General features: G+C 40.2%; 1 protein-coding gene across 6 annotated transcripts in view; it reads right to left on the bottom strand.

Moving 5' to 3' along the window:
* Positions 1 to 3,744: 3,744 nt before the first annotated feature.
* GATA6 (GATA binding protein 6) overlaps positions 3,745 to 21,895 on the bottom strand; it is a 35,058-nt gene continuing 16,907 nt past the window's right edge. For 5 of the 6 annotated variants that reach the window (XM_073679151.1, XM_073679148.1, XM_073679152.1 and 2 more), the window contains exons 4-7: positions 20,674 to 20,817; positions 20,275 to 20,365; positions 18,038 to 18,147; positions 3,745 to 4,788 (exon numbers count right to left, since the gene is read on the bottom strand). In XM_073679151.1, coding sequence (XP_073535252.1) covers positions 4,618 to 4,788; positions 18,038 to 18,147; positions 20,275 to 20,365; positions 20,674 to 20,817 — 516 coding nt within the window. In that variant the 3' untranslated portion in view covers positions 3,745 to 4,617. The remainder of the gene's footprint in view (positions 4,789 to 18,037; positions 18,148 to 20,274; positions 20,366 to 20,673; positions 20,818 to 21,895) is intronic. The other variant, XM_073679149.1, reaches the window with a different exon arrangement.

Below are 21,895 nucleotides of genomic sequence, written 5' to 3'. Positions count from 1 at the left end.
AGGAAGCATCAAAAACAAAGCAGCTTAATTTAAAACTTGACATGCCAACAAGAGACAAAAAAACCCAGAGTCAAAAATGTGATAAAAACGCATGTAAAAAAATGCTCTAAAAAACGCAATGAAAAAACACAAGTAACCTAATTTATTCAATAGGTGCAGAAATGGAGCAGAAAATCTGCAACATCAAACTCACAAAAAATCATTGTGGGAACATAGTCCAAGAATGATTCTATTCAATAAAATGTCAAGGCTTTAGTAATATGCTTTTTACATTTAACTACTACAGTCTATAAAATAATGTTATAATCACGTGTTTTTGAAATTCCAGGTTTTTTTTAAAGCTGTATGGCCACATTTGATAGATTCTTCCCTTTACTAGATTATTGCAAATCCTGACTGTATTTTAGCTACAAAGTTGGTCAAAGGGCTGATCTAGTCTTTTTTTTTTATTAGCTACAAACATTGCGGCAACACAAGTGAAAAAGATAAGAGATTTCCTCATTTATCCAACAAACCAATGACGTATTATGTAGGTATGAGAAAGGATTTTTTCACCTATGCAAGCACTCATTGCATCACAGTAGCATAGTTCAAGGATTCAAGTAAAGCAAAAGCAATGATAAAAACAATAGGCTTTTTTATTATTTTTAAAGCTCTATTATGGCAATGTTTCAAACAACATCCCATAAAAAAAGACCAAAAAAAATAACATAAAACTAACTTAGTAATGTGCCGGTCACACAAGTGTGGTTCTTTACCTTATGTACATATTTAACACAAACATTTTTAAAATTTAACATGTGTTGCACTTTGCACACATTCAACAGCAAATAGGTAGTGGGGTTATTAGCATTCTTTTTATAAAGTTCAATAATAAAGACCATTTTCCTGAGAATATTTGTTCTTGAAAGAAAATTACAATTAGAAAATAAAAATACAAAATGTTCATTTAAATCTTGTTGAAGGAAGGGGTAAGGGTGTTGGGGGGCGCCAGTCAAGACATGGGAAAGTTATAAAAATGCCAGCTTAACATTATTATTAAATTATTAAAGTACCATTAAGTTAAAATGTATACATTCCATACAAAAAGTTGTTAAATCTTATGTAAATGATTCAACACTGATTGCTGCAATGAAAATTGCACTTTTCTCTATACAAAAAAATATTGTATTGTGGAAGAAAACGTATAATTTGCTACCCTGTATGCACAAAGAGACTGAGCAATCCAGTCACATACATAAACCTCAAATAACAATAAACCCTCCACCCGAATGTTGTTTACGGTAATTGGAACACTTTAGAAACCTAGATCTGTGTGGTCGATATCACTTAGGTTTGGTTCTCACTCAGCTTAGGGAGATCTGTTCTAATTTCTGATTTTTGGGAACTAAATGGGAACAGGGTCTAAAAAGAAGGAACCAGGGAAAATATCTCCCAAAACCTTTTCAAATGTTTTCTATCGTCCACTGTCCTAGAAGCCATTCTTATCTGGTGTGACAGTAAACAGAATGTAGAACCAGTCTCCAAATTGTTGGTGAGAACTGAACCTAAGTGACATTCATTTTTCTTCACGAAAAAATAAAGCAAAACAATGAAATTGTGGCGAATGATGAAGTCTACATTGAAAGAATAAAGGAAGAATGGATGGCCCACATAGTTTTTGGCAATCTTGACACAGGTGTTGAGTTTCTTAGGTCATATAGTAAGTGACACGTGCTTACGTACTCCAAAGTATGCTATCAGTTGTGTTAATGCTAGGTATTTTCCCAATCCATATTTGGCTGTAGACATATCTTCTAAAATAGAAAACTCATTAAACCACCATTCCTGCCCACACAACAATAAAGAGGACCTTTCACCAGAGTTTGCTAGGCTGGCCATAGCATGGAATAGTGGCCGCAGACATTAATACAACAAGTTTTTTTTATTGTTTGTAATCTTTGCAGAGATATTAGCTTGTAAACTTTAGGTAATAATTTATGATAACCCAAGGGGGGCTTTACCAGGGAGTTGTCTCTGGGGGCATGTACTTTTTCTCCTGCATGACGTTGCCCAACAGGAGGAGAAAAGAACACACGCCTATAGAATCTTGAAAAAGCTTTCTCCTGCGAGACATGTAATGACAGACATCCCTGATCTATGCAGCTACGGTGTAGTATATAGCATAGCCAACTGTGATTACAAACACTAAAGGTGCTTTCACATTGCGTTTTGTCACACGCTTGGTGGCCCCGTCGGGTCTTACGTTCGAACCCCCCGGCAAAACGCGATTTGGGCGCATGCGTAGACAGGGCTATAGACTATAATGGTGCCAACGGGACCAAGGAACGTGTGACAAAACGCAATGTGACAGCATCCTAACGGATTTCATTTCACGGCGGTCAGTGTGGGAGAGGGGGGATTACAGCAGAGTTGACAGCACTGCAGAGTTGTTTGTAATCACACAGATCTGCACTATTCCCCTTCCCCCCACACTGACTGCCGTGAGATGAAAAAGGTGTTTCACGCTGAGTGTAATCACATGCAGATATGCTCTATACAGTAGGTGCAAAGATTAAGGTTGAGAGCAGGGCTGTGTGTCATCACATATCACAGGAGAAAACATGTTCTTCTGGGGGCGTCTTCTGTCCCCCCCCCCCCCTGCATAACACCTCCTGCTTATGATTGGTCATATTGGGCATGGCGGCTCAGTGCCACCGTGCCCAATATGACCAATCATATCTGATATGAATCATATATGACCAATCAATATGACCAATCATAAGCAGGAGGTGTTATGCAGGGAGGAGGGGGAGGAGGAGGTGTTATGCAAATCCCACCAAGGTCATATGACCAATATGACTTTGGTGGGATTTGAACCCAGGACCCCAGCACTGCAGCTTTGCAGCGCTGGGGTCCTAGGTTCAAATCCCACCAAGTACAACATCTGCAAGGAGTTTGTATGTTCTCCCCATGTTTGCGTGAGTTTCCTCCAGGTTCTCTGGCTTCCCCCCACACTCCAAAAGATATAACTATAGGGAATTTAGATTGTGAGTGCCAATGGGGACAGTGCCCATAATGTCTGTAAAGCGCTGTGGAATTAACGGCGCTACATAAGTGAGTAAAATAAATAAATATGATTTTATGATGGGGCGGTAAGTACACACCCCCAAAGAAAAATCCCTTGTAACAAATTTGAAATTATAACCTAAACTTTACAAAATAATATATTTGCAAGAGATGAGAAATTAAAAAATCAAAATGTTTTATTCAGCTATTATTCCATGATGCGGCCAGTTTAATATGCCAAAATTAATGAAAGGTTCTATTTAAAGGGAATTGTAAGCTTGATTTTTGTTATTAAACTAATGTCATCATGCAACAGTGCCTGTAAATCTATTTTCAGAGTTGTCCCTAGCAGTTTGATAAGGAGGGAGAACATGAATTTTCAACATTGCCATGGATCTCAATAGTCATCTGTGCGTGCTGCAGCAGTGCTTAGTCACGCTTGTAATAAAGAGTCCTACTGTAACGATGTTTACTCTTCTTTGATTGACATCCCACGCTATGTGTTCACTTTCTCCTTCCTTATAAAGACCCCACTAGACATTAAAGTCAGCCAAACACACCAATTTCCGCAGGACCAGACAACCATCTAATGTGTAGGGGGAGAATGTATTGTAGGGGGAGAAGGATCGGGCACTTTTGATTTTGACCCCCGATCCTTTCGTTCTCCCTAAAGATAAGCTAATGCTTTTTTTTGCCTGGTAGCCGCTTACTCTCCTATCCACATAAAGCACTCAGGCATGCTTGGATGAGCTGATTGTTCATGTGTATGAGGGAGTCAGGAGAGATTGCTGATATCTATGGCCAACTGATTTCCACAGCAGCACTGCTAAAAAAGGTATTTTTAAGCTCTGTTTCATGGTGGTGTTAGTTTAATAACAAAAATCAACTTAACTGGTTCCATTTTATTTAATTTGTGATTGTGTTTCAATTGTATCTGTGGGTTTGCCATAGGCAACCTGACATCCAGGAAGATCTACAGCTGTTCATTCACAAGACCAATTGGCAATTAAGTCAAGTAAATAATGCTAAATTTTATGCTGCTGTAATGGGATTTTTTTTCACCACAATATGCTTCAATGAATTATAGGTTAGTGTTGTACAGGATGGCATGCCATCTGCTGAATGGAGGAGCGATAGGAGTGACAGCAGAACTTCTTGAGATGACAAAAGAAATAGTGATTGTGCCATTTACCATAGATGAGCCATTTATGGTGAAATTCACCACCTGGAAGCCTGAAAAATAAAATTGGGTCAAGTGTCTTTTCACAAGGCAGCATTTCTCGATGTGTGATGGAGTATAAAGGCCTTCTTCTGAAGAGCAGTATTTGCATCCATCCAGGTTAGGAAGTTCATTCAACAGTGGCTTCTTAGAACAAGTATGACATGTATCTCTTGGTATCATTCCTCTTGCATAGATGATCGACAATGTTCACAACTCTTTACATGAACCAAGGCACTAAGGATTAGAAAGTGTTCTTCATGGATGTATGAGGATCAGAAGTCTGCAAACATACTTCAACAAGTATCAGGAGGAGGCATACTGATAACCAAACCATTCCAACAGTTATATCAAGCCAAAGCCAAAGCACACCAAGAATCTTGCCTGACAGAACCGCCAACTTCAGATGAGGATCCCAAACTGACAGCTGAGTACAGCCCATCCTGCCCTGTGTATTTTAGTGCATTGTTATCTGGGCTGGTGCTCCCACTTTGCTGAGAAGACATCAACAATGACCCAACCTTGAAAAGAAAATGGAAAATATTAAAAGCTAAATATAAGTGAATCTAAAGAACATAACCAGTAACATTGCTAATAACATTCGCAAGCTGTGATATACATCTGATTTTTATCTAAACAGATCCCTCTGATGAAGGAGGCTAGAGAGCCTCCAAAACCTGTAAGCAATTGGACTGGATGTGACAGGCTTTCGTCCTTGTGTCTGTGACGTCACACACCGTGGGTGCTCCCTCCACACGCTGTCTGCTCAGCGGCAGGAAAGCCGCCGGCCGGGGCTCCCTGCGTGCGAGCACCGCCATCGACACTGCTGCCGCCACTGCCACCACTGCATTTGTATGACTTCTGCTAATGTCTGACACGCTTGTGCGAAACAGTAACAGTGAGTGGATGCGGACCTTCCACTTATAGGTCCTGGTGTCTTTGTTTAGGTACCAGTCAGTGGTTCAACTATATGGACTTTTTTGGAGCCAATTTTGCTCCACTATTGTAAACCTCACTGGTCAGATTAATATTTTATTTTTATAAAATTTGAATGTTCACTATTTATTGATTACATTAAATTACCAGGGAGGTCTGGCCAATTAGTCATTTCCCAGTGTGTATATTTTCAATTAGTATGCTTGTCATGTATATTATTTGACCGGTATGGGCCAGACCACAGGGACTCACCACAACATATAATAGTATTTCACTTTTATATAACAAATTGGACAGTTGTGGACCCCACAGGTTGCCCCTAGTTTGGTCATTTTGTTATTTTCTCCATTATTGACATATTTTGTAGACAGTGTGGCATACAAGCAAAAACATTCGAGCGCAATGCTATGTTATTGAGGGTCTGATTATTCTGATCAGACTTTGATCAGAGTTAGATCAGAGTTGCATCAGTTTTTCTTAGATGTGGAGAGAAAAAAAAAGTTTCTCCACCTTCTCCATTCTGTCAGTCTGTTAAAATCAGACGGCACTCGGATGTCGTGGATTAGATTTTTTTCACAGACCTATAAACTTGCATTGCAGATTTTGATCCAAAATGGAAACGTCTGACCACTTGGTCTGAGGAAAAAAATCAGACATGTGCAAACTCATAGAATATCATAGGTATGAGTGCTCCCCGTGAAAACCACGGATAGCACTCGTACGAGAAAATCATTCATGTGCACAAACCTTTAGAAAGAGCAACTCTAGGAAATGGTAGAAGTCCATGTTACTTGAAGATGGAACAGCTAGAAACAGCTGAAGACTAGAACAATCCACCAGCCAGAGACAGTTTGTGTGTGTTTTATGTATGCGCATCTTACAATACTACAATACAAATTTATTTTAATGTGGCACACATTAATCCACGGTATGCTAGTGTCTGGTGTAGCTAAAACTCTGTTCACACGTCACAGCTGTAGGCTGCAACATAAATGTATCAGCATAGTTCGACTTGTTGCCTATACACAGCCCCTCCATTGCTAGTCCCCCTCTAGTATGGACAATTTTCGACCCCTTCTTCCAAGTTAGCTGTCAGGAACTTCAGCCTAGAACAATGTTACCTATAGCACGTGTGAAATTAAAATCAGACAACAAAGCAGCTCTAGGTTTTTACCCCTCCACAAACTTAACCCTCCGTCACATACAATAGGCCTGACAGGCACATCTCTTTTACTTTCATTTCTCCCTCCTCACCAGATTGTGAGGAAATCACCTCCCTCCAGGTAGTCTCCTGTCCCTAGCAGCTCTGTGAAACCTCATACCACAGTTGGATTGCAGAGCTTCAGGAGGACAGATATAACTGCGCTAATCTCTCAGGCTCATTGTATGTGAACACGTCACACTCAATAAGGTTGGTATTTTATGTTTTTATTCATCACAATTGTTTATTTGGCTTGTTTTATGAATGTATAGCACAAAGTGTGAGGATATTTCATAGAAATAAGGCAGATTAAAAAAGAAAGTGTGCTGCTCAGGCATATACAGTAGTTCCCTAACACATATCCTTCTCTTGCTTCAGATTATCTGCTGAAATGGAGAGGAAAATGTACAATTTATCAAAAAACCTTGATGTTGAGGAAGTAACAAACATGCTGTTAGATGATGCAGACCCCACACTGAATGAGGATTTAGGAGAGGAAAGTGAGATTGATTCTCATGATGAGGTGGAAGTATGTGAAGTGGATTCTGAAACAGAGCAAGATGGTGACAGTGATGAGGATGAAGATGTAGAATCTTATTATATGGGAAAAGATAAAAAAAAAACAATGGAACAAGAAGCCACTCCAGAAAAAATGTAGGGAACCTCAAAACATTATTACTCACCTTCCTGCAGTTATAGGAACTGCAAGTAATGCAAAAACTGCAGTTGAATGCTGGAATAGTTTATTCACAGATGACATTCTGGACTCTATTGTCACATATACCAACCAATATATAGACATTATAAAGGACAAGTTCATCTGCAACAGAACCATCAAGGCCACAGATGAAATAGAACTGCGTGCTTTTTTTTGATTATTATACCTTGCAGGAGCTTATAGGGCAAATAGACAAAGTTTGGAGGAACTTTGGAGTAAAGATGGGGATGGAGTTGAAAAATTTGGCCTTGTTATGTTCATAAACAGATTCAAGCTTCTATTTCGTTGCCTTAGGTTTGACGACAGAACTACCCGAACCGAACGTAAAACACATGACCGACTTGCTGCAATTCGTGATATATTCCAAAAATTTGTTGAAAACTGTAAAAAAAGCTATTGCCCTGGAGAGAATCTCACTATTGACGAAATGCTCCCTGGTTTTCGTGGTAAATGTGCCTTTCGTCAATATATTCCATCAAAGCCTAACAAATATGGAATAAAAATGTATGCCCTTGTTGGTGCCAGTAAGACCTACACTTACAACCTGGAAGTTTATGCAGGAAAACAACCAGAAGGTCCTTAGTGTGTCAGCAACAAACCCAGTGATGTTGTAAAAAGACTGGCTGAGCCCTTATTTGGATCGGGTCGCAATATAACAGCTGACAATTGGTTTTCAAATTGTGATCTGATTGATTATCTGAAAATGCAGAAGCTTTCATATGTCGGAACTGTAAGAAAAAATAAAAAAGTTTGGAAGTGTGAAAGGGAGACAACAGTACAGCAGTATGTTTGCATTCCATAATGGAAAGGTTTTGGTTTCCTATGTACTACAAGCAAAAAAAATTGTACTTCTTCTATCAACACTTCATGATGATGATTACCGCGGCTGTCAGGTACACATGAATTGGCCAATTTATGCGCTAAGATTTCTCATTTATTTACAGCAGTAATGCTATTCATTTTCCATACTTCATATTTACATGCGCTAAAAAATTTTTTTTACATTTTTTCATTTATTTCTATTTTCTACAGCAGTTATGCTATTCATATTTCATATCTATATACTCAGTGTTACAGTGTGCTACTTTATTTGTTTATGATGATGATGCCATCGATCATGGGACTGAGGCACAAAAAAAACCCAGAGATAATTACATTTTATAATGCAACCAAAGGGGGTGTTGATACAGCTGATCAGATGTGCTCAACTTTCAACGTCAGCAGAAACACCAAACGCTGGCCAATGGTCATATTTTTTGCTATGTTGAATTTGGGTGGTATAAATTCACAAGTCATTTACCTTGAAAACAAGCTTGAACCACTTCGTAGACGATTCTATCTGAAAAAATTGGCCCATGAACTAGTGCTTGGAGAGCTACGCAGGAGAAGTATGAAAACAATCGGTATCCCCTCTCGCCTTCAAGTTCAGCTCAAAAGATTCCGCCCAGTAGATGATAGTGAAAATTCACCACCTGCACCACCTCCCAAAAGAAGGAGATGCACCACCTGCACCACGGAAAGCGGAATCAGAAGGCTTTCTAATTATGAATGTCACAAATGTCAAATGCAATCTGCCTGACACATGCAAAAATGATGTGTAATTCTTGCTCTTTGCTCTGCAAGTGTAATTTTTCTGGGGAAACTTCAGGATCTAATTCTGATTGAATATGTGTTTAATAATTAATAGTACTTAAGGTACCTTAAAATTAAGTTTGTTTCCATAAATTTTCTTTGTAGAGTTTTTTGACAGAGTCGAACTGGGGACTATTTGGCGGGAGTTTTGAAATGTTTGTATTTCAGAGTTATTAGTTTTATGTTAAGTAAATGGTTTTTTTTGGCACCTGATTATGTGTAGTCTCTTTTATTACATCCCTATGAAGGTCACTGATCACTTTTAGAGCACTGAAATTGCAAACATTAGATATTATAGGTATTTTTCTAGCCTGCTCCTGACAGTCACATTGTATGTGAACTCGTTAGAACCGATATTGTATGTGACGGAGGGTTAAATCTTGGCCCTGGCTGTGCTGATTCGTGGAGGAGCCAATGAAAGTCACCACAATGTCACCTACTGATAGCCACAACAAGCCAGCCTCCATTGTCAATCAATATAAAAGTGTCAGTCGAATGCCCTCTATTTCAAGACTGTCAGTGACAGTACCCCTGTCACCAACCACCAACCACAATATGCCCCCAGTATCTGCCATATTGCCCTCAAATTGCAAGCTATTGCACTACTAATATACAGCCACAATTGCCCCTAAAGCAGGCAACAATAAACCACTACCACAGTGATAGGGAGGCACTGTTTTCTTTGCAGTATTTGGGGGCACTTAGCATCACAGCAGACTCATTAGATAGCAGCAGACTAGTACCTATAAAGTGGACAGTAAGGTATTTTTGGAGACGTTGGTGACATGATTAAAGAGCGTGAAACTAAAGATGTGGATGTTGTAAGTTCTGCAGGTGATGTAGTTAGAAGAAGTCATAATGGTGGTCTGTGCAAGATAGAGAAGATAGTGGAAGTTGACAGTTCCAATAGAAGACGTCATCGGTGAATCCCTTGGTATAATTATTTGTTGAGCCTTTGACTGTGACTGATCGGAGTGATGATTCTCTGCAGACCGCCTGGGTGATATCTGACCACTATATTATCACTGAATTTAGTCTCAGTATAGTTTTAATATTCAAAGACAATATTATAGTCATTACTTTAGTGAGTTTTATTAATGGGGTGTTAGTCACCTTAATGGTGGTATTATTCTATCAGCTTGGTGGCGTAATGCTTTGTGTATGTGTCACTGAACTGCATGTACATTTATCTATTACACCATTGATAATAATTTTTATGGAATCACAAATGATTAACAAAATAAAGTTTGATCATTTATGTACCCCTTTCTTAACACTGACTATCACTATGATTGCTCAGAAGCAAGCAAATAATGACGATAATTGGAAAATGTTAAAGGGCCGCTAACGGGGATGTATTCCTGCTTAGCGCTTCAGGATTTATGTGCTCTAAATAAGGCTCTGCAAAGTAATGTAAGGCTATGTACCCACGATGCAGAAATGCTCCGGATTTTCCTGAGCGTTTCCGCATCTCCCTGGCAGAAAAAAAACGCATGCGGATTTTACATGCGTTTTTTTTCAGCCAGGGACAAGCGTTTGTCACGCGTTTTGCACATGCAATTTCGCATGCAGGTTGTCAAGCATCACTTGGAAAGTGCTTGACAACTTGGTCACACTATATAAATCCATGCAACCAGCATGGATTTTATATAGTGCGACCAAGTTAGTTAAAAAAAAGAATAAAAATGGTAAAAAAAAAAAAACATTATACTCACCTTCCAATGGCCCCCGATCTCCTTATCCAATGCGTCCGGTCTTCCCGGTGTCTCGCGGTTGTGTAAAGGCCCTTCCATGACATCATTTAGTCATGTGGCAGGTCACGCAACCGCAGACGCCAGCGGTCGCGTGACCCGTTACATGACTAAATGATGTCATGGAAGGTCCTTTTAGACCATCGCAAGCCGTCGTGGAGCCAGCACGCATCACTAAGGAAACCGAGGGCCATCAGAAGGTAAGTATAATGTATATTTTTATTTTAAATTCCTTTTTTTTACAGGTACTATGGTACCCGGGTCTGGATGAGAGTCTCCTCTTCTCCAGACCCGGGTACCATCCGCACATTGAATCGCTTAATATCCACATGTGCACATGTAGTCATGCACATATTAAGCGATTCAATGCAAGTCAATGGCGGCAAAAACACAGCGCTTTCGCAAAATAATTGGTAGTGCTGCGGATTTTTCTGGAATGATAATCCGCAGAGGAAATTTCCACAGCATGAGCACAGCACATGCGGATTATCATTGGGGAACATGGCAGACCTTCTACTAACCTTTTTTTAAGAGTTTCTGCAGTGGAATTGCCGCTGCGGAAACGCTTAAAAAACGCATAGTGGGCACACAGCCTAAAAGAAAACATTTACAAAGAGAAAATTGTTGAAAAAAATAATGATTATACAATAAAAGCAGCCCTGTATCTATATTTCGCTAAAGAGTGAAATCTACTGGGACCTTGACCGAACAGTACATAGCTTACTTCTCACAATGGAAAATGGCACCACCTTAAGACACTGTTTGGTTGTCTAGTATAAAAATTGTTTTCCCAATCCAGTAATATAAATAGTATTCACACCTATCAACAGATTTTCATTTTCATATATCATGAACTAGATATATATATATACATACACTGGTGACCAAAAGTTTTGCATTTTTTTAATGTGATTACTTCTGTCTGATTGTTGTGATGCCATTTTCCTGGTGATTTTAGTGAACCGGAAGCAAATGGTTGTCAGCTATAAGGATGAAAATTGTGTTTGACATTGTTTTATCCCTTTATGTGTTAGTTTTCAACATTTGCAGGGCCAAATATTTTTCATATTTTGTCATGGGTAGTCGAATTTTGCCTACATTTTTTTTTATGTGTGTGTTTTTAGGTTAAAACAAGGCAAAGACAAAGCCAAATTTATTACCGGATGTCAGGAAGGTTATTATTCTGAGGGTAAAGTCAGGCAAAAGCCAAAAAGAGGAGCTATGGAATTCAACAGTTCTCAGAGTCAAGTGTCATGTATAGTAAAGAAAGAAAAAGAAGGTTATGGAACAGCTGACAAACCTAGAAGTGGACGACCATGGAAAACTTCCTCCAGAGTTGATCACATTATTAAGAAAAAGTCAATATCTGATGTTCATAAAAGTGCTGTACAGATTTCACAAGAAATGAACGAAGAATATGGGGTCAAAGTGAGTTGCTTTAACAAACAAAGGTTTGTTAAAGGAAACACAATACTGAGACATAAGCATCAATGCAATATGTGCACCAGGGTTTTCCCATGGTTCCACTGCATCAATTTTCTGGAGTATTGTGATCCTAGGGGTAACATTTCTCCTTTCGGAGAGTGACATGTTAAGCATGCCAAGGTGGGACATTTTAATATTGCCTTGCAGGTTCAGGGGCGCTGCAATGTGTAAGATTGTAACTTTCTTAACTAGAATACGAACTATGATCTACATTTTTGCTCTAGAAGGAATATAGTTTCTATGTTGCTTAACAAAAACGGTTACTTTAAGTAAAAGATTCCAAACTCAGACTTCAAGAATCAAGAGAGATATGTGTTTTTCTTCTCTGAGGAGTTCACAAAGCCAGACAAATCAGGCGCTCTCTGGTAGGAATTCCATGCAGCTATACTTAAGTTGTCATTGTAAATTATGGCATTAAGATTTGCAAGAAGGATCTAATAACTATGGAATTACAGTAATCGGCCAATAATATGAAGTGTCATAATGCCATTTATAGGTCATCGATTGTGTTCTGTCAACAGATTTCAAACTCCAAACTTCATACAACATTAGATAGATCTACTAGACCTGATGAGGATGGTGTACTTTCTTTGAAAGCCAAGTAAGAATAGATGCATTATCCTTTTTAAAAGTGATCACACCTGATATTGTGATAAGTATTTTATGTGACTTCTATAATGCTTATTTTAATATTAAGAGTATACAGACACGAATTGTCAAAGTAAGTACAACAGCCTCATCAGATCTAAGAGATCTATTTGATAATTGATGAAGTTTGCATTGTAAAATCTGGTGACTTTAAGATCGAATATTACAGATATAACTATAGGGTTTAGTAGAATATGTCAAAATTATTGAAAGTTTTGAAAGTCACAGTAAGGGCTGTGGGCAGTGTTATCTTAGAGACAGGTTCCTTTTCAAGGGAATCTGTCACTCCTGAAATGCAAATTAAACTAATTAAATAGTTATATAGGGGATTTGGCCCCTATAACTGTGGCGCCCCTGAGGGTTCAGTCGCCACAGGAGTACTGCACCTCAGTAGAGGTGTGGTATCTCCTCTTCGAGGTAAGGATGGAGCACTTCCCAGGACCCTACTTCACCATTCAACACTACACCACTCCTGTCCTAAAGGGGGCCTAAATGCACCAGGGTGCTGCTCCAGCCCGGGATATAGGAGATGGGGGGGACCAAAGTTAGGGGGAACCATGTAGTGGGTGAGGGTGGAGGACACACTTTTAGGTTACACTTACCCATTCATATTTAATCTACAGCCATCTTAGATTCAAGGTCTTTGATTGTGATCTTCATCGCTGAATGTGGCTTTCTGATGGAACCTGCTGCCTATTGACGATACACGGTCCTCGTTCTCTGGCCTTGAGACGAGGAGCGGGTCAGAGTTAACCACTGCCTCTACCTGGTCAAGGTCCTGACCTAAGAAGGCCTTGAGGGGAGCAGAGGAGACAAGCTCCACAAGCAAAAGGATCCCAGTGGGATACGGACGGAGCGGAATACGCCACCTGTATTTCTTACTCTGGCCTAGTCAGAGGGACTCCTGCTGCAAGAGGGGTGACCGGCCCTCGATATCTGACTTTGCTACTTCACGTCTCAGTCAGAAAAGCCCGGAGGCTTAGTGGATCCCAGGAGGGATATGGCGGAGCGGCATACGCCACCTGTACCTCTCTACCTGCATTCATCCAGTGGGACCCGGCCTTACACCTAGTTCTAACCACACAAACAGTCAAGTGGAGACTTAGTGGGAGAACTCATCAAGAAAACGAACACACACACCAGAGGGGTCTCGACAGGTGCTCCTGATCTATCTGGAAAGTGCTGGACCCCCCTTTTCTGGTGGCCGCAGCATGCCGCGAGGAGCAGAGGGAAGCTTTGCGGCTAAAGTTCATCTGAATGTGAGTAAAAACCCTGGATGACTTCACACCCCGCATCAGCCTGTTATTTACTGCGCGGCACTGCACCCACCATTCCCTTTCTCACCCTGCCCTGAGGTCCACTCCGCCTGCGGGGAGTCGTCCCATCTTAGCTGTCCGTAACACCAGCCTCAGTGGACTGAAACAGCGCCGGTGTCCATCACCGGGAACCATAGGTGGCGTAGTCGGAAAAATACCACTCAACCCTGAAAGCCCATTAAACATCTTTTATTGTGACCGCCCTGGGCACGGACCGGGTCCGGGCCACGACTGCAACCCCCAACGTCTGACCCGGCTCCGTGTACCCCCCCCCCCACACACACACTTCCCAGGGTGAGGGCTGTGAGCGTCACATAACAATCTTATGAGCCATATAAATTTCATTGCTGGAATTAGTTTCAAAATTTGTTTTATTCCAAATGCAAGAGAGGGAGTTTCGGTGCACCTTTGGCGTAGCCAAGAGCTCGGTGCCCCCCTCAATTTCCATACTGAGCAGTTCCCCGAGTCTGATTTACAGTCTTCACCTGAGCCCTAACGTGGGCATGCAGGAGTCAGCTGTGCGTACAGTGCGAGGGTGGGCGCCCCTTTCATCATTGCCTCCTGTCAGTGACCACCCGAGAGAGAAGCGGCTTCAGAGAGGAGGAGAGAAGTGGTTACGCGTTTCTCAATATCTGATGTATACTTATTCTGATATGCACTGAAGACAGGAGTACGTAACTGATCCCATCAGGGCAAAGGGCATTATGAAGGGAGTGGAATCAGGGGGAATTGTGTCATCAGCCATTGTGAAAAGGTAGATCTTGTGTCATCTACTATGTATAGAGAAGTTACTATTCATGGTAATCCTGTCTGTTATGATAATCAGATTATTGAAGAGTCTTCTGTGGGGGTCAGGGTGGGGGCATCTTAATAATAATAAATAATCTTTTTCTTATATAGCACCAACATATTCCGCAGCGCTTTACAATTCAGACAATTTACAGACATTACCTGCACTGTCCCCATTGGGGCTCACAATCTACATTCCCTATCAGTATGTCTTTCAAGTGTGGGAGGAAACCCAAACAAACTCAGGGAGAACATACAAACTCCTTGAAGATGTTGTCCTTGGTGGGATTTCAACCCAGGACCCCAGCGCTTCAAGGGTGCAGTACTAACCACTGAGCCACCATGTTGGCTGTGGAGCCATCATACTGTGTAAGGGAATTAAGGGGGAATTATACTGTGTAGGGGATGTACTTTGAGGACACCATATCACATATGGGTGAATTGTGGAGGCTTCATACTGTGAGGGGTGAGGGAATCACTGTGCAGACATTATAATGTAAGGGGTCAGTATTGGGGCATCATATTGTTGGGGCTGCTTGCTGTGAGGTTGGTATACTGTGGGTGTGAGCAGTATTGCGAAGTAAATTGTGTGAGGAATTTCACTTTGGGTTATCATTCTATGCGGGCAGGCCTTATTTTCCTGTGGGGGGTATGATCCTCTTCCTTGTGTTGGGAGCTATACTTTACTGTGACTATGCTTATGTATACTGACATCACCTACTCTGAGGATTTTTTGGGGGGTGTAGATCCAATATAGACTCTTGATATGGGGCCCCATGATTTCTATGTATGCCCCAGGGAGTATAACAAACTGATACTTCTCCTGTGCTGGTTATCTGTTAATAAAGATCACCGAGAGAAAGTAGTAGTATCAACCAGCCATGGAGTCATGGAGCAAGAGAATATATCATGCTTCATTCACTACAATGCTGAGACAAGAAGTACAAGGTGTAGGAGGCCTCCGACAGGTATAACACTATAAGCATTACCGTGAACCTGGCTCATATATATAATGCTATTATGACCTTCCGGGGAGAGGTGCATTTTATTTTCCACCTTAGCAAGTAGAAGAGCTGTCATGTCTACTCTTCACTTCTCAGTGATCTAAATACAGTAATAATCAAATAAGAAGAGAAGTTACAATCTTAATATTAATGACGATGATTGTAATGATCATCTCCTGTTGTTCAAGCCTCAATGGACTAACAGGAGAATCTTTATTTTTGCCTTTGATACATTGTGAACAGGGTTTGGGTGTGTAGATAAAATATCTATGGTATGAAGATGAAGTTGCTGACACCACTTTCTAGTGAATAGATCTAAGCCAGAGTCTTTCAGTACTGGGAAATGTTTTGCAATAAATCCATTTAGTGTCCTAAACACTGAATTCTTTCAGCATTCCTTTACTTTTACTGAGCTCTTTTATATATATGGCAATAATCCAAGGAGTTTTTATATCAATTAATATAACATGAGCCTCACAAAATATAATAAAAAATATTATAACTAAAGGGGTTTATGGTTTTGGAAAACACCCGTCCACATGCTACATTTTATTAAAAAACAAGTGTTACTCTTCCTGCTGGGAAACACAACTAAGTCTCTGCCACTGCTCCCAGTTTCTGTTATTGTCAGCAGCGTTGATGTCATATCGACAGCGCTGCAGCCAATCAGTGAGCTCAGCGGCTCTGAATGTCTCATGTCGTCATCTCGGGCAAAGCCCCTGTGCTAAGCGATTGGGTGCAGCGCTGTAGACAATGACAGACACCGGGCAGAGACAGCAGCGGAGACTCAGCAATGGACTCAGGAAGCAGTTTTTTTATTTAAATGAATCCAGAGGAGAAAGAGTCTTAGCAGATCGTAATTTTTGCTATACATAGCAATGCTAGCACAGGGATCCGACGATAGCAGCTTTAAGTCCCATAAAGGGACTTAAATAAAGTAAAAAAAAAAAAGCTTTAAAAAATAATTAAAAAAAACACAAAAGTTCAAAGCACCCCCCTTTTGCCCTATTTAAATAAAACAATGAAAAAATATGTATACTGTATATACATGTTTGGCGTTGCCATGTTCAGAAATGTCCAATCTAACAATATAGAAAATAAATTAATCCGATCGATTAAACGGTGCAACCAGAAAAAAAATGAAAATGCTATAATTACTTTTTTTGGTCGGTGCAACATTGAAATAAAATGCAATTAAAAGCGATCAAAACATTGTATTTATCGCAAAATAGTATCAGTAAAAACGCCAGCTCAGGTCGCAAAAAATAAGCCCTCACACAGCCCTAGATCCTGAAAAAAATGAAAGATTACGAGTCTTGTAAAATGTGGCAGAATGGATGGTGTCATTCAGAAGTACAACTGATCCCGCAAAAAAACAACTCGTCCTGCAAAAAACAAGCCTCATATGGCTTTATGGCTGGAAAAATGAAAAAGCTATGGCTCTTGGAGAAGGGGGGAACGAAAAATGAAAAACCAGAAAATCGCCCGGGGGTGAACCCTTAGAAACCCTACTGTAAATGTAAGATGTATTGCTATTCCTCTTCAGTAAATTCTGATTAGGAAACACTTGCCTATGTGAATACCTCCTTAGAGGGAAATAATGATCCTGTAAGTAAGAGCTTTCACACATCAGTTTTTATGGTACAAGGGCTATTCCATATTTTTGCATATAGATCACTGATCCATTACAATGAATGTGCCTCCTCTTCCCATGTCAATGGCTCCATGAGAAAAAAAATGGATCCATATTTTACTGTTTAATGGATAGAAAAGGCTAAGATTTTTTTACTTTATACAATACAAATGGATGCAGCAATGATTGTGAAAATTGACAGACGAAAAAAAAAACACAAACTGTTATTCACGTATGAGATATAAACCTGACGTGTGAAATTTTCCTAGCAGAAAGGGTTAATATTGGTTACTAATATAAAGCGGTGTTCCAGCACGTGGACCACTTCAAAATCCATGGAAATGTCTGATAAACGCTTGTGGCAAAGATCACAATGTGTCTAGCAAGAATGTTTCTTATTGTTTTTAAGAAATATAGAAATAAAAAAAAACTCCATCCTTTGTATGACTTGTGTGCAACTGTGGACTTCGATGTGAGTTAGTGAAATTGACAAGGAATCCTATTTTTATATTGGCTGGGTTATGGCTTCTGATTTTCTTGCATACATGCTATCAGGCATTGAAAGCTAAATGTTTGTGGAGATAACTTCCCCAAGATAAGATAGCGAGAGAGATAAGACTCCACGTTGTATTCTTATGGTATCATTATGACACTTACCCCAGAAGCTGTGCCCTGATTGTTAGGAGAACCGCTTTTTACACAGTCGTCAGAGTTTGTGGATGACGTTGTGGAAGTCGGAGTCATAGGAATTTGGTGGCTACCAGTACCTACAAATCACGTGAACAAATAGGACATGATTTAGATAGGATATCAGTATTGTATAATAATATCAGAAAAGCTACAGGAAATTAGAATCTTTGCCCGGTCATCACTGCACGCCCTAAAGAAGTTATCACCTTTAGAAAAGTGGACGCCTAACGATGATTGTCATTTAAAATAACAAAATGTAGATATTAGAGCTGGAGGGGAGAAGAGGGATAGAGCACACCACGCTGTGTACTTCGTATGCCACGGTGGTGATCTGGGTGGAGGGTGCTGATCCTGCTGGTGTAGTACAAGCCGGTAATCAGGAAAATTAGGAGATCCGGCACAACCATCCAACGATAAAAGACTTTATTTAGAAATCATTAAAAACAAGGGATCCAAGATGCATGTTAAACCGGACACATTTCTGGCACCCTTAGTCATAGTCATGCGCCAGAAACGTGTCAGGTTTAACATGCATCTTGGATCGCTTGTTTTTAATGATTTCTAAATAAAGTCTTCTTTCATCGCTGGGTGGTTGTGCCGGATCTCCTCCTCATTTTTCTGAAAAGCATTTCTCACCATTCCCGGCTCCAGCACCATCACTCCGCAGCTGCTTAGTGTTTTGGCTGCACTGGTGATGTCACAACGACAACTCACATTACCTCTGCAGATAATGGCTGAAATCAGCGGCTGGCGCTGTCTACCTCAGCCGAGCTGCTCAGCTCAGTGATTAGCTGCAGCGGTGATGTGAGTTGTCAATGTAATGTCACCATTGCAGCCAAAACACTGAGACTGGAGCAGCAGCCGAGAGCCGGCTCTGAAGCCGGGGAGGGTGAGTCCAATCTGCTTTTGTTATTTTACATGACAGGTTACAATAGGGTCCACTTTCCTAAAAGTGGAAACTCCTTTAAATATAACAATATAATTATTCTTTGACTACACAACGTATACACTATTTTCTACTAAAAAAAAATCAGGATCTGTGATGCAGCTTCCTAATGGAGCCTCCAATGCACATTGTGAACAGAGCCTAAAAGGTGTCACACAAAAGGAAGTTTACCTTCTTCCCCTCCACTGAACTGAGGGCTCTGAAGTCAGCTGCAAACTATACCAATAGAAAGTGTAGACAGACACCTTTCTCTCGTGGCAGCATTATGTATATATCATAATGATACATTTAAAGCACCACTCCAGCATTTTTTTTCAGCTCTGAAGTGGTGCTTCTACTGTAAGGTCCTTGCCCCTGGTCTTATACTCCCCCTCCAGCGTCTTCACCTTTCTTTTTGGCGCCTCTCCAGTCCTGCGTCGCCATCTTGTGACCGCGACTAAGTAATGGCACAAGCGCTCAACGTAAGTCTATGAGAGCCAGAACAAGGCCAGAATGAGGCTTTCATAAACTTGTATTGAGTTGTGAGTTCCGGCTCGCTCTATGAAACACTGGAGCAATTCAGCATGTCACAGATAGCCAGAGCCTAATGAGCGGTGGCAATAGAAGGGGAAGACAGCGGCAGGTGAATACGAGAGTATGGTCAGGGATCTCAGGTTAAAAGCACCACTCCAACGGGAAAAAAAATGCTGGAGTGGTGCTTTAAAGAATGGAACTGCCAGCCCCGATAAAGCATATTAGCGTATTATTATCAAGTACACTGTGTTGTCTGACTTGCTCACATAGAGGTCCTACCTCTCTAGCTATGGGCTAACCCAATGTTTTGGGATATGTGAAGTTGTTTTTACACTAATAATAGTTTTTTTTATTTTACTAGGAGTAAAAAAAGCACAAAACAAAAAAAATGAAATAGTTTCTTATTATAATTAGGTTGTTTTAATAGGATCTAAATAGATTTGATGGATCAGTGAGAGTAATGTGTACTGTTTGGGTTGGCAATGTATTGGCTGGGTATTGGCAGTGCACTCCTCGATGATGTAAAATGACTGTTGAAATGAAAATTAGGTTACTAAAATAGTAACAGAATAGAAATGTAACCTATGGGCACGGGCTGCAGACACTTCTCTTGTAGATCCATGAGATTTTTGCATTTATGTATAAAAAAAACAGCTGCTTGAAATTAATGCAGGCTCCAAATGTAGAAGAAGTAGAGGTGCAATTGCTTATAGAGATGGTTTTATACATGTGATGTGTGACCTACCATTACTAGAGGACTTTGACTTGTTTAGATTCTTTGGCTTTCTTTTTCTAGTTTGAATTCCCTCTTTCTTCATAGCGAGCGGTCGAGGAACCTGAAATATCAGGAATACAAAATTATTCTTTATAAATACATAAAAGAGGAAATGTCCCACTTTATGTTTGTCCTAGACATTTATAACTGAAAAATATGTGATAGATGCAATTCACTCCTCTAGGACCTGCAGGGGAGGTCCTAGACCCCCCAACTTACAGCGACATTGCAGCGCCTGCACAACTCTCTCTAGTCTCTTTTTTTTACATTAGAGTTAAAGAGCTAACAGCCACAAAGTGCTACCTGCTATTATGACCCAATTAGAACCTGTAGTAAAAGTGAACTTAGCAAGAAGAAAGTAGAACATACCCCGTGTAATTTCATGTACAAGCCACAGGCATTACATACAGGCTCGCCCTCCGTATTCCTGCGCCATAATGTTGTAGTTGTGGTGTGACAGTTGGCACAAGACAGTCCAATTCTTCTCGAAGACGGCTGTGTAGAAAAAAAAACCTAAGATATAAATTTTAACTAACTAATGAGGTAATTGTTGAACTATTATTAGTCGCCAGGGTCTTACATATTTCTCGAAAGTCTAATTAACCATAGTAAAAAGATCAATGCACCCGTGTGTAATAATACATTAAAGATGTCTTATCTCGATCTATAAAGTTAATGGTTGTTTTAAAACGCCAGAGATAAAGGTGCTTATAAATGTAATAAAGAAGAGATAGGCATCGATCAGGACTCAGTAATGTAAAAACGTCTTATGCAATCTGCGAACCGTGAGTCCAAGTAAAATATGGCACGGCAGGTGCTCTCAGCACTGATATGACCCATCATCATTTTACATGTAATCGTAGGATGACATCTAGCTGAACTGACGAACATCTATCAACAAACAGACCCCCAAATTGTATTGCAATCAGGTCCATGGACCCTTTATTTTGGTAAGAAAAAGAGTTGGAATTCGAGCATCAGAATCTTCTGTTAAAAGTCATAGGTTTACCCATACAAAAATCAAAAAGAATTCACAACTCCAACACCGTAAAACATTAAAAAATCTAAGCAAACGCGTTTCAGTCTTTTCTTGGTAATCCATGTCCAATGTATGTTCTATATTCCCATAAAGGTGCTGGCTTTTGACCTGTCAATCTGTCAAGAGAAATGTCATGAAGGAGTAGTAATGTAAGTAGCCACAGACTTCTTGTTTGCTTCTATGACATTACTATAGGATGAGCTTTACACATTAATAACTATGTTGTATTTCACAAAAAGTAGGCAGCTTGTTCTGAAGCGAAGAATAATAAATGCCATATGGTCAATGTGTGATCTCTTCTTAATCTGTTCTCAAACTACAAGTGAACTTTTGGCAGCAAGGTCCACATTACAAATAAGCCCTTTATGACTCTATATCCAGCCGTTTGGAGCCAAGGTACAGCAGTCATATAACAAAACTAACACAGCTTTATGAGTGCTGAGCGCACAATGGACAATGAGTCCCTTACAGACATAAAGGTAAGTGGGCACAATAATGATGGCAAAGTTACAAAAGGACATATTAAAACAATTTCAGGGTAAATACGGGAAA

The sequence above is a fragment of the Phyllobates terribilis genome, unplaced genomic scaffold (assembly GCF_046119375.1).
Source record: "Phyllobates terribilis strain yellow unplaced genomic scaffold, ASM4611937v1 Scaffold_4__5_contigs__length_816908805, whole genome shotgun sequence".
Lineage (NCBI taxonomy): Eukaryota > Metazoa > Chordata > Amphibia > Anura > Dendrobatidae > Phyllobates > Phyllobates terribilis.
Note: the sequence above shows the minus strand (reverse complement) of the source record. Positions and strands in the feature narration are given on the sequence as shown.